The following is a 13,271-nucleotide window of genomic DNA, read 5'->3' as shown; positions in this document are numbered from 1 at the left end:
GGAAGTGCTTGGTTTGAAGACAGAGATGCATATAGAATCCAGCATGTAGAATCCAGCTTGGAAGAACCATGAGCATGTGGAATTAGAAATCATCTGGGTTATGAATATTGTGTTAGTTTCCTTCTACATAGGATTTTTTCAGTATTTCAGCTTTTGGCTGAACCTATATCCCTAAATCTTACTTTCTGGCAGTCTTCAGCAAGCCCACCAGTTGCTGGTTAGCCATCCCAGTCTTTTGTTCCTGAGCATGCCCCTTCGCTTCCAGTAAAGCATCAATTGCCACCCAACACCGGTAACCTGAACTCTGAGAATTTTTAGGATCAGGGACTAACTTTGGTCCTGTTGAGGGACTCAGAATCCAGAAGGTCTGGAAAGTTGTGACCAACACTATTTTTTTTTTTTTTGATGGAGTCTCGCTTTGTCACCCGGGGTGGAGTGCAATGGCCCGATCTCGGCTCGCAGTAGCCTCTGCCTCCTGGGTTCAAGCAATTCTCCTGCCTCAGCCTCCCAAGTAGCTGGGATTACAGGCATGCACCACCACGCCCAGCTAATTTTTGTATTTTTAGTAGAGCGGGGTTTCACCATGTTGGCCAGGCTACTCATGAACTCCTGACCTCAAATGATCCACCTGCCTCAGCCTCCCAAAGTGCTGGGATTACAGGCGTGAGCCACCGCAGCCGGCAAACTACTTTAAAGTAATAAGTTCCTGACTTAGGTAATAACTGGGTTTGGGTCAGGGACAAAGAAAAATTTGGCCAAGGCTCATGACATTCATGCAGAAGTCTGAACTGACTGGCCTGGGTAGGCCCAAGAAGCAGGCCAGAGCTAGTGAGGCAGCAAAGAGTGAAGAAGTTTAGGGGTGTCATAACCTGATGCCGAAGGGACCAGCTTAATTCCCCTTTCATGGTGCTATTGACGACAGTCTAACCTCAGGGTCCAGCCCCTGGGCTCTTTGCTTTCCATGAGTAAGGAAGCAAGTATGCAGCCTCCCTCCACCCCTTCCACAGGCCGCTGGGGGCCTGCAGCTCCAGCAACTTCCCTATTGTGTTACAGGCCCAGAAGCGGCTTTCAGTGCCTGCTGTTGCCCGGCCAGCTTCACCCATTGCTCTAGACACTCAGGAAAAGGGGTCCTCAGACTCAAGGAAGCTATGTGACCAGCATTCCATGCCTCCTTCCCAGAACTGTTGAGGAGTCCGTCTGCCTCATGTGTAGGAGGGAAAGAGGTGCTTCAGGCCACACAGGGACACAGAGAAGTGGGAGAAGGAGTGAGCATAGGGAATGCGGGGGTGAACAGCACATGCAGCTGTGGGCCCAGCTGCCTAGTTGCTGGGAACTGCTGGCCAAGGAGTCAGCATCCCCATTGGCCTGGAATCCTGGAATGGACTCCAGCCCGACTTGGTTTTCTGAGCCAATCCAGCCATGGTCAAGAAGGGGAGGCAGGCACTCAAAGTAGGAATCATAGTTTACACAATTCATCCTCCTATGTCTAGCATCCAGAACTGTGCCCTGCACACCGTATGTGCATGATAAATATGGAATGAATGAATACTTTCACATGCAAGCATGATCTCAGCCAATCTGCAGAGCGAGGTGCAGGCTGGACAGGTGTTGCTTCATTTTGCAGATGGGAGAACTAGATAAAAGAGTTCAGCATAATCTCAGCATTTTGGGAGGCTGAGGTGGGCAGATTACCTAAGGTCAGGAGTTCGAGACCAGCCTGACCAACATGGTGAAACCCTATCTCTACTAAAAATACAAAATTAGCCGGGCATGGTAGCGGACACCTGTTTCAGTGTAAATCCTCAAGCTGTAATCCCAGTTACTTGGGAGGTTGAGGGAGGAGAATTGCTTGAACCTGGAAGGTGGAGGGTGCAGTGAGCTAAGATCATGTCAGTGCACTCCAGCCTGGGCAACAAGAGTGAAATTCCATCTCAAAAAAAAAGAGTTGAGCAACTTGCCTAATATCATTCAACTTGGGTGTAGCAGACCCAAGGCTAGACACTGTGGTCTTTCTATAGTGCCATGCTGAGCATTCTTCTTATGTAACACAGGACTGCATCCTATGACTCCATGGGAACTTCCTTTTGGGTCAGAAAGTAGTCCTTAGGGGCCCAGTTTCCTGGACTTAGTCTCAGGGCCAGGTTTGGATACTCTGCCCCTCTCTGCACATCTGGCATCTGCCTTCCCTTTTATGAGAATCTCCTGGAAAGAGGGCTTCTCCATCAGTCTCTGTTGCCATATCTGACTCAGGAGCTCCATTCCCTTGAGACACAGAGGCATGGGTTGGTGGCTTCACTACAGGAGTCAGGAAAAGAATGAAATCATACACATTCAGTTCCTTATTCTCTTACTCTCAGTAGAAATTTCAGACAGCCTAGACCACAGAGGCAGTTCTTGGAATTCAGGCAAGCAACTAAGTTGTATTACAGTGGATGCAGCTTAAGAGTTCAGAGTCCATAGTCCAAGCAGTCTTTCTGGAAGGAGGTCTCCAAAGTCAGGAGGATGGTTCCCCTGAGCTGGATCATTTTTGCTCACTGAACTCTCCCTTCACAGTGTTCTGTCTTTCATAGAGACAGTGAAGTATAGCACATGGGAATAAGGATCAGAAAACCTGGGTTTTAGTGCTGGCTTTACCACTTATCAACTATATATCTTCTCTGTACTTCATTTTCCACATCTGCAAAATGGGAACAACAATACCAGTCTATATCACAAGGCAGTTATGAGTTTAAAGAGAAATGGTTTATATTAATGTGCCTTTAAGCACAAGATGGAAATACAATATAAAAAATAGGGCCCTGCTCGGTAGCTCACGCCTGTAATCCCAGCACTTTGGGAGGCTGGGGCAGGTGGATCAGCTGAGGTCAGGAGTTCGAGACCAGCCCAGTTCGGGGTTTAACTAAACCACGTCTGTACTAAAAATACAAAAAAATTAGCTGGGCCTGGTAGCGGGTGCCTGTAATCCCAACTACTCAGGAGGCTGAGGCAGGAGAATCGCTTGAACTCAGGAGGTGGAGGTCACAGTGAGCCAAGATTGCACCATTGCACTCCACCTTGGGTGACAAGAGCAAAACTCTGCCTCAAAAAAACAAAAAACAAAACAAAACAAGGTACATGCCAGTAGTGGCTCATGCCTATAATCCCAACACTTTGGGAGGCAGAAGTAGATGGACTGCTTGAACTCAGGAGTTTGAGATAAACATGAACAGCATAGTGAGACCCTGTCTCTACAATAAATACAAAAATTCTCTGGGCAAAGTGGCTCATGCCTATAATCCTAGCACTTTGGGAGGTTGAGGCAGGTGGATTGCTTGAGTCCAGGAGCTAAAGACCAGCCTGGGAAACATGGCAAAACCTTGTCTCTACTAAAAATACAAAAATATTAGCTGGGCATGGTTGCATATGCCTGTAGTCCCAGCTACTTGGGAGTCTGAGGTGGAAGGATCACCTGAGCCTGGGGAGGTCAAGGCTGCAGTGAGCCAAAATTGTGCCACTGAACTCCAGCCTGGGTAATCAGAGTGAGACCCTATATTAAAAAAAAAAAATTGTCTGGGTGTGTTCACACATACCTGTAGTCCCAGCTACTCAGGAGGATCACTTGAGCTGGGAAGTGGAGGCTGCAGTAAGCCATGATCACGTCACTGTACTCTTGCTTGGGTGATAGAGTGAGACTCTGTCTCAAAAAAAAAAAAAAAAAAAAAAAAGTACAAGCTGGTACTACTTTTTAAATGACAAGAAAAAAGAGGAGGAAAATTTCCAGGGTTCCCCAAAGCTCTTGTTCCTACTTATTCATTAATTCAGTTGCAATAAACACCTACATGAATAAGGCACATACCAAGTGCTGAGGGAGAGAAAAATATATTTAAGATGTGATCTTTGCCCTCAAATGACTGAAAGGTACCAGGCACAGTGGCTCCTGCCTGTTAAGTCCAGCACTTTGGAAAGATGAGGCAGGAGGACCCCTTGAGCCCAGGAGCACAGTGAAACCTTGTCTCTAAGGACAGAAAAATAAAAAAATAAAAAAAGGAACCAATTCTTGCACACACTATGCACAAAGATTTCAGAGAGTGCTAAAGATTAGCGCATGGATAAAGAAGTTCTATGAAGAGTTGGAGGCACTAGGTGAAGAGGTGGCAGCAGGGAAGAGGGGGAGAAAAGGTGTCATGCTTCTTAACGGTCTCCAAACCTCTTTGTCCAGCAGGAAATGAAGTCATCTGCTCTCAACAATCAGCATGACAGCCTCCAGCCAAGTAAATCTGGAGTCATGAGAGCTGCTAGGGGAGCAACATGAATCACGAGGGCTGCTGGGAATTTCCTGGTAACTAACCTAGGAGTTTCGGGGTAAGTCCTCAGGCTGCAACATCTCTGTTTACATTTTGATCACGTTTATTTACAATTAATGGGTTCTCAAATCCAAATGGAACTGACCACAGTCTTGTAGAGGAAGTAGCAAGGTTGGATCTGAGGCCTACAGCAGCTCTGACTCAGTCTGTCCCCTGGAAGGCTTGCAGTTCACAGGCACAGAAGTCTCTCCTGAAGACAGTGGGTCACCTGCCTCCCAAAAGCTGAGAGACTAACTTGCTTGCACTTTCCCCAGCCAGCAGTTGGCATCCTGAGCCCTTGGCTGGGGTGGAGCAAAGGAGCCTTCCTCCTTCCTACCCTTCCTGCCTTTCTTCTGTCACTCTCAAGTGGACCCAGAGCTAGGGTCCAGATTTGCAAGGCAACAAAATGCTGCAGGCCTGGGCTGGGAAAGGGACCAAAGCGTGGGCCCCTAGTGGATTGCTGGGATTCAGTCTCCTGTCCCTCCACCAAGAGAGCGAATCCTGCTGGGTTCAAAATAATCCCAAGCCTTGGTTTCTGACACAAGGGGAAAGAGATGAGGGTGACAGAACCACAGAATGCTCCTCCAAGTGTGCCCAGAGATGTGTGTGTGTGTGTGTGTGTGTGTGTGTATACACAAATGTGCGCTTATCCTCAGGCAGGAAGGGTGGGTGGAGTCATTTACACATGATCTGTTTTTCTGGAGGCCAGTTTTATTTGAGAAATAATTATTACTATGTGAATAGAATAAACAAGGCTCTATGACAAAGTAAAACACTAAGTACAGATGCATTTAAACATGTGTAATTATTTTTTTGGAGTGGGCTATACAAGGATGTGTTTTTAACAATGTAAACAGTGTAAAACGACATGCAGTGAAAAAGAAATCTTCCTCTTATTTTGTCCTCCATTCTCCCAATTCCTCTACTCAGAGGTGAGAGCAGAACTTCCACACCCTCCAGAACCTCCACAGTTTACTGTCTACATGTTTCCATTGTCTTTACTTTTATTCTTGCCCACACAAATAAATGAACTGTTCATTATTAAAACTTCCCAGCCAGGCACAGTGGCTCACGCCTGCAATCCCAGCATTTTGGGAGGCCCAGGCAGGCGGATGACCTGAGGTTGGGAGTTCGAGACCAGCCTGACCAACATGGAGAAACCCCGTTTCTACTAACAATACAAAATGATCTGGGGACGGTGTCATGCACCTGTAATCCCAGCTACTCAAGAGGCTGAGGCAGGAGAACTGCTTAAACCCGGGAGAAGGAGGTTTCAGAGAGCCGAGATGGAGATCATGCCATTGCCCTCTGGCCTGGGCAACAAGAGCAAAACTCCACATCTCAAAACAAAACAAAACGAAAAAACAAAAACCACTTCCCAAAAGACCCAATAATACTTCAACAGGAAGCACCAACAGTTTATGCTCTAGGACTTTGTTCCCACAGTCCTGTAACATCGTACCATGACACTTAATCCAATTCTTATCAAGCCCTTACTGTCAAAAACTGTCTTTAAACGAAACTGCATATTTTCAGTAGAATCTGGCCTCGCGTTTCCTCCTTTGATAGCACCATCAGAAGGCCCTTACTGTGGAAAGCAATAAGCCCGGCTTTGTTCCATCCACTGGTTGTGTTGGTGATATCTGGGGACTGCCGCTGGACAGAGGCACAGAGGCAGCCCCTCTGGCCAGGGGTTTTCGTGTCTGTTTCTGGGAGAGTATGTCTCGTACATTTGTCGCGCTGATGAAGATTTCACAGCTCCATCAGCGCAGACAAGGGGGTCTGAAGCACTCTTAGGCAAGTTGGGGCCCAGCGGGGAGAGGTTGGAGAAGAACTGATTAGGGGACCCCAGGAGGCTTCAGAGCTAGGCGAGGGAGAGAGTCTCCCGTGGCCCTCTCTCCTCTCTGCAATTTGGGGACCCCTTGCACTGAGGCGGGCTCCGGGCCAGATGCAAGGGAGGAAGAACCGAGAATTCACGAGCCTCTCGATTCCTCAGTCCAGACTTTGTTGAGTCCTCTCCGCTGGAGACCGTGCTGCCTCCAGATCTTTGTGAGCGTTTCGGAAGCACGCGGGGTCCCCCAGGTCACTGCACGCTTCAGGGCGGGTGAGGGCTGGGAGGAGGACGAAAGCGGGCGGGGCGGGGCCAGGGCAGGCCCTGATATAGAGCAGGCGCCGCGAGCCGCGTAACAGCGCGGAGACCGCAGTCCCCGAGCCCGGCCCAGGGCCCACCTGTCCCCGCAGCACCGGCCCTCACCCTCCCGCCGCATCCACCGGTGAGTGCCGCGATCGCGAGAGCCCCGGGCCGGATGCGCGGCAGCCCCAGCTCCGGAGCCTGGCGGCTACATCGAGTCACCGCGCTCGGTCCTGGGCGTCTTCTGCGGGTGCGGGTCCTGGCTGCCCGGGAGCCCGGAGCCCAGAGGGAAGAGAGCCAGCCGGGGCTGGGGAGCCTGGTCACCGCGGGCACCTCCCCTGCATTGCAGTCGCCCGCCCGGCCAGCCTTCCTGCTCCTCCGCCTCTTGTCCTGACTTCTCCTTCCCTTGCAGAGCCGCCTTCTAGCGCCCCGATCTTGCCACCATGAGAACCCTGCTGGTGCGCCTGCTCCTCTGTGTCCTGATCGTGAGCGACTCCAAAGTGAGTGCTCCCTTCCTTTGACTGATGCTGCCTGGGGACATCTGATCAGCACGAGGGGAGAGGAGCTGGGGTCCTCCGGATTCCATCCACAGCAGGGCCAGGCTTTCCCCAGGAAATGGGACAGGGTGGCGGCGGAGGCTTGAGTACCACGGGGGTTCGCACTGGCAGGAAAGGGAGGAAGAGGCCGCTAGGACTGCCCCAGCCCGCAGGCACCTGGTAGATGAAGCTTAGTTGGTTCAATCCATTTTTCCTTGCTGGAAACCCATGATCTTCCATTTGAGAACTAGATATGAACAGGGTGAGGCGAGAGGGAGAGGGAAGGAAGAGTGGGTTTTGGGATTGGGGCTAGTTTATCCTCACCCTGGAGTCCCGGGAGTCCCGGGAGCATGGGACCTTTGGTGAAGCCTCCTCCCCAATCTCTTTCAGGGCCGCCGTGAACATCAAGTTCCATGTGAGTATCCACCCCTACAACAGATGGCTGCACAGACATCTTGGGAAAGCTTCGGGGGCATCCCCTCCCTGCCCCTGCTGCAAGGCTACCCCCACCCTTACCACCTCCACTCCCCCTCACTTACCCCACCTTCGTTCTCTCCAGCGAACTGTGACTGTCTAAACGGAGGAACATGTGTGTCCAGCAAGTACTTCTCTAACACTCGCTGGTGCAACTGCCCAAAGAAATTCGGAGGGCTGCACTGTGAGATAGGTATGGGGATCTCCACTGCAACTGGGAGGGAGGGGGTGCCAGAAATTTAGGGACATGGAGGAGTGGGTGGGAGGCAAGAGCAGGCAGGAGTTAGGAGCTGGAGATGGGGTGGATGACATCTTCATCTCTATGTGACAAGCATAAACACATATACTCATGAAGTAGTGGCTGCTCAAATGTAAGGTGGTGATGGAAGGAGACCCTGTCCAGGCTTTTGGCAGGTCTGAAACCACATCATCTTTAAAATGTCCATTGGCGGCTGGGCATGGTGGCTTATGCCTGTAATTCCAGCACTTTGGGAGACCAAGCTGGGTGGATCATTTGAGGTTAGGAGTTCAAGACCGGCCTGGTCAACATGGTGAAACCCTGTCTCTACTAAAAATGCAAAAATTAGCTGAGCGTAGTGAGAGACGCCTATAGTCCCAGCTACTTGGGAGGCTGAGGCAGGAGAATTGCTTGAATCCAGGAGGCAGAGGTTGCAGTGAGCCGAGATCGCGCCACTGCATTCCAGCCTGGGCGACAGAGCAAGACTCCATCTCAAAAAAGAGAAAAAAAGGAAAAAAAAAAATTGGAACTTCCTTCTCTTTTTCCATATTCTCTCATTTTCACTCATTCTCACATTCTCTTGTAGATAACTCAAAAACCTGCTATGAGGGGAATGGTCACTTTTACCGAGGAAAGGCCAAAACCGACATCATGGGCCGGTCCTGCCTGTCCTGGAACTCTGCTGCTGTTCTTCAGCAAACATACCATGCCCACAGATCTGATGCTCTTCAGCTGGGCCTGGGGAAACACAATTACTGCAGGTGAGGTGGGGGCCAGGAGGACCAAGAGCCCTCCCCACAGCTTCCCAGAAACCCTTGTTACCATCCCCTTCTCCCAGATAGCCAGCTGTAGCGAAAGAAGTGCAGCCTCTGGTTGAGTCTTCCCTGAGGGGAGGAGGCAGGGAAGGTCCTCTGGGTTGGAATGACATCCCCTTTCTCTCTGTGTTGCCAGGAACCCGGACAACCGGAGGCGACCCTGGTGCTACGTGCAGGTCGGCCTAAAGCAGCTTGTCCAAGAGTGCACGGTGCACAACTGCGCAGATGGTGAGTGTCACTACCTGCTGATGACAGTGGGGTGGAAGGGGACAAACTCACATGTCCCCTTATTCCATCACAGAAGGGCGAAGGAGGGGGTGCTGCCTGAGAGGGATGCCTACTCCTACCTGCCTCCCCAAGACATCCCTCTGTTTGTCCTCTAGGAAAAAAGCCCTCCTCTCCTCCAGCAGAATTAGAGTTTCAGTGTGGCCAGAAGCCTCTGACTCCCCGCTTTAAGATTATTGGCGGAGAATACACCACCATCGAGAACCAGCCCTGGTTTGCGGCCATCTACAGGCAGCACCGGGGGGGCTCTGTCACCTATCTGTGCGGAGGCAGCCTCATCAGCCCTTGCTGGGTGGTCAGCGCCACACACTGCTTCATGTATGGCTCTGGGTCTCCCCTCTCTGACTCTTCTGCCCCACCCCAAGCACAACCCTTTCTCCTTCCCAGCAAGGGGATCCCCCTCAATTCTCTCTCATCAGCCCCTTACCATGCAGCCCTTGACCTTGGGGACAAGTCTTGCTTTGAGGCCTCTAGGGAGGGAAGGAAGAAGCAGCAGGATTTCATGGGATGAGACTGTCTGACGATTTCTTCTCCCACAGTAATCACGCAGTGAAGGAGGACTTCATCGTCTACCTGGGTCGCTCAAGGCTTAACTCCAACACTCCAGGGGAGATGCGGTTTGATGTGGAAAACCTCATCCTACATGAGGGCTACAGTGCTGACACGCTTGCTCACCACAATGACATTGGTGAGGTGACTGCCATAGCCATGATGGCTTGGGGAGAGTGGGACAGGAGAGAGACAGGAGCTGAGGTTGAAACTGGTGGGGGACCTTGAAGCCCTGATTTACATGACAAAGGGAGTGACAGGAAGAATTCCAGGAAGTCTGAGGGGCCCTGTGTTCCTCTGGAGAGACCCTGAATTTCCCCAACTAGTAGCTTCTATGGGGTATATGGCTTGGGCTGGGAATGCCCTGTTCATGTGAATTAGAAAAAGATGACCCTTCCTTTGTGAGAAGCAGCCTCTGTCTGTGCTAGGATATAGAACTTGGAGAATGGAGCCTTGGGCTGGATTTCAGCCTACCTACCTCAGCTGGGACTTTTTGCAGGAAACAACCTGTACAACAAAGCCCTTGCATGGGGCAGGCGAGGTTTCCAGGTGACAAGCGACCAGCAGACTTTCCTGGATGACTGAACTAGGAATGGACATAGCTACTTCCTCAGCATTTGGAGGGGACAGATAGGGACCGCCTAACCAGTACGGATCTTTCTCCTCTGACTCTCTCTTCTCCCCTAGCCTTGCTGAAGATCCGTTCCAAGGAGGGCAAGTGTGCGCAGCCATCCCGCACCATACAGACCATCTGCCTGCCCCCGATGCTTAACGATGCCCGTTTTGGCACAAGCTGTGAGATCACTGGATTTGGAAAAGAGAATACTAGTAAGTAACATTTGGGACTGACTTAGGAGGTCCCGGGGAGTGTTTTGACCTGAAAGTGAGCCCAGCATGATCAAGGGAAGACTGCAGAGTTAGAGATGGGAGCATTTAGGAAGTGGCAGATGGGTCCAGGGATGGATGAGGAGTGTTGCTTAGGGAGTCATGAGCTGCAAAGGTAAAGAGATGGTGGGGGTTATAGGTGAAGTAAAGGCTCAGATTTGCGTGGAAAAGAATAAGGGCCTTCCCTGGTAGAGCTACTTTTTGGTTCCCCTCCCTGGCAGATTCCCAGTGGACAGATAAATCTTAATGCAATTGCCTTCCTGTTTCTTCCACCTAGCCGACTATTTCTATCCAGAGCAGCTGAAAATGACTGTTGTGAAGCTGGTTTCCCACCAGGAGTGTCAACAGCCCAACTACTATGGCTCTGAAGTCACCACCAAAATGCTATGTGCTGCCGACCCGCAGTGGGAAACAGATTCCTGCCAGGTGAGAATTTCAAGCATCTCTCTCCATCTCTTCCATATCTCCTAAGAGCTCCTGGGCTTGTCCCGTCAGCTTTGGGGTATCTCTCTCTAGCCAAAGCCCTAAATAGCCAGAATCAGGAGCTCAGGTCTTTGAGGTTTTAAACCAGTCCTTATGTGTTTACCAAACATTGCCACGTGTTTACCAAACATTACCAAACAAATCCCAGCTCTTTGATAGTCACATCAGCCTAGGGAACATGAGATCCTAGAAAGAGGAAACAGTAAAAAATTTGTAACTCAGTGCCCAGGGTGCGCTGTGAACTGTAAATGATCAGGTGTTCAGGAGAGGGAGGTGAGTGTCGACCTGAGGGTCAGGGAGGAGAGGCTTTAAAGGAAATGTGACTTGATAGACATTTGAAGATACAGAGGGAAGAAAGGAAGGTGTTTCAGTTGAAAAATACAAAACTGAGAAGGAGGCTGGCATATTGCGGGTGGGAAGGAGAAGTAGGGTCTGGGATTGTGGATGGAATAGCAGCACAGGGTTTTAAAAGCAGAGCAGGGGATTTTAAACTCAATGTGGTAGAAAATGGGGCTGGGCTGGGCACAGAGGCTCATGCCTGTAATTCAGCATTTTGGGAGGCTGAGGTGGGTGGATTACTTGAAGTCAGGAGTTTGAGACCAGCCTAGCCAACATGGTGAAACTCCGTCTCTACTAAAAATACAAAAAAAAAAAAAAAAAAAAAAAATTAGCTGGGTGTGATGGTGCATGCCTGGAATCCCAGCTACTCAGGAGCTGAGACAAGAGAATCACATGAGCCCGGGAGGCAGAGGTTGCAGTGAGCTGAGGTTGCGCCGTTGCACCCCATCCTAGGCAACAGAGTGGGACTCTGTCCAAAAGAAAGAAAGAAAATGAAAAGTCACTAAGGACTTTGACTCTGGGAAACTCTTCCCTCTCTCAGGTATGGTTGGGTAGTGGGATCAGAAACCCCCTCCTCACTTCTCCAGGGCTCATCTTTTGTGTCTTTGGCTTCACAGGGAGACTCGGGGGGACCCCTTATCTGCTCCATCCAAGGCCACATGACTCTGACTGGAATTGTGAGCTGGGGCCGTGGATGTGCCCTGAAGGACAAGCCAGGCGTCTACACGAGGGTCTCACGCTTCTTGCCCTGGATCCGCAGGCATACCAAGGAAGAGAATGGCCCAGCCGTCTGAGGGTCCCCAGGGAGGAAACGGGCACCACCCGCTTTCTTGCTGGCCATCATTTTTGCAGTAGAATCATCTCCATCAGCTGTAAGAAGAGACTGGGAAGATAGGCTCTGCACTGATAGATTTGCCTGTGCCGCCCACCAGGGTGAGCGACAATAGCTTTACCCTCAGGCACAGGCCTGGGTGCTGGTTGCCCAGACCCCTCTGGCCAGGATGGAGGGGTGGTCCTGAATCAAGATGTTACTGACCAGCAGCTTGTCTTTTTCTGGACTGAAGCCTGCAGGAGTTAAAGAGGGCATCTCCTGTGCGTGGGTGGAGGGGGAGCCAGCTCCCCTAGCGGTGGGCATTCATGAGGCCTATGGTTGAGAAATGAGTAATTTCTCAATTAGGAAGTATAACAGCTGAAGTCTCTTGAGGGAGCTTAGCCAATGTGGGAGCAGAGGTTTGGGGAGCAGAGACACTAATGACTTCAGGGCAGGGCTCTGACATTCCATGAATGTATCAGGAAATATGTATGTGTGTGTATGTTTACACACTCGTGTGTGGGCTGTGAGTATAAGTGTGAGTAAGAGCTGGTGTCTGATTGCAAGACTAGATATTTCCTTAAACTGTTTGGACTGTGATGCCATACAGAGTGGTCTGTCTGGAGAGGTTATAGGTCACTCCTGGAGCATCTTGGGTCCCCCACATAATAGTGCCTGGGAATGTGTTTTTCTGCAGCGTGACCTGTGACCAGCACTGCCTCAGTTTTATTTTCACATAGATGCCCCTTTCTTGGCCAGTTATTCTTTCCTTTTAGCTGAGTTCATCCAATCCTCACTGGGTGGGGTGAGGACCATTCCTATACACTGAATATTTATAATTATATTTCACTATTTTTATTTATATTTTTGTAATTTTAAATAAAAGTGATCAATAAAATGTGATTTTTCTGAAGACTTTGGCTTCTCCCTGGTGCTTGTATGGGTGGGAGTTGGAGCGCATAAAAAGGAGAAAATAACAAAGGTGGACTGCATTCCAGAGTCTCTTAGGGCTCTGCATCTCTGGACTTAATGGAGCTTTGGGAGGTAGAGGTTAGGAGGGCTGTAGGGCAGGGCCTCCACAGCACATAAGGTATACTAAGTTGCCCCAAACCACAATCCTATGGCTGTGTAAGTAGTGTCAGCTCCCAATTGCCTCCTTAGTCTGATGCTTTTGTGCAGTACACATCTTGTACAGCTGTACATGGTGGTCTTCTTTAGGATTAAGTTCACAACATTCTCTTCACTCTGCTCCCAGTGACCCTTGAGCTGACCTCAACCAAGAAGAATACCTGTGGCCAAGTGCAGTGGCTCCTGTCTGTAAATCCTAACATTTCGAGAGGCTGAGGTAGGAGAATCGCTTGAGCCCAGGCGTTTCAGACCAGCCTCGACAACTTAGTGAGACC

At 50.3% G+C, this 13,271-nt stretch overlaps 1 protein-coding gene across 1 annotated transcript; it reads left to right on the top strand.

The window, feature by feature from the left end:
• Positions 1-6,507: 6,507 nt before the first annotated feature.
• Positions 6,508-12,781, top strand: PLAU (plasminogen activator, urokinase). The gene is made up of 11 exons (XM_002756216.6): positions 6,508-6,595; positions 6,866-6,953; positions 7,380-7,404; positions 7,549-7,656; positions 8,288-8,462; positions 8,653-8,744; positions 8,900-9,119; positions 9,341-9,489; positions 10,038-10,178; positions 10,513-10,661; positions 11,675-12,781. Exons 2-11 carry the CDS (start codon positions 6,897-6,899, stop codon positions 11,849-11,851), a joined length of 1,293 nt encoding a protein of 430 aa, XP_002756262.3. The 5' UTR covers positions 6,508-6,595; positions 6,866-6,896; the 3' UTR covers positions 11,852-12,781.
• Positions 12,782-13,271: the final 490 nt, after the last annotated feature.

The sequence above is a fragment of the Callithrix jacchus genome, chromosome 12 (genome assembly GCF_049354715.1).
Source record: "Callithrix jacchus isolate 240 chromosome 12, calJac240_pri, whole genome shotgun sequence".
NCBI classification, from domain to species: domain Eukaryota; kingdom Metazoa; phylum Chordata; class Mammalia; order Primates; family Cebidae; genus Callithrix; species Callithrix jacchus.
This window is presented reverse-complemented; position numbering and strand designations above follow the sequence as displayed.

What these genes read in the sequence shown, in the direction of transcription:
- PLAU (XM_002756216.6), top strand. Translation starts at nt 6,897, where the DNA reads ATGAGAACCCTGCTGGTGCGCCTGCTCCTCTGTGTCCTGATCGTGAGC. An exon ending in CCGTGAACATCAAGTTCCAT is followed by an intron (nt 7,405 to 7,548) that starts GTGAGTATCCAC and finishes CGTTCTCTCCAG; the next exon opens with CGAACTGTGACTGTCTAAAC. An exon ending in ATTTGGAAAAGAGAATACTA is followed by an intron (nt 10,179 to 10,512) that starts GTAAGTAACATT and finishes TCTTCCACCTAG; the next exon opens with CCGACTATTTCTATCCAGAG.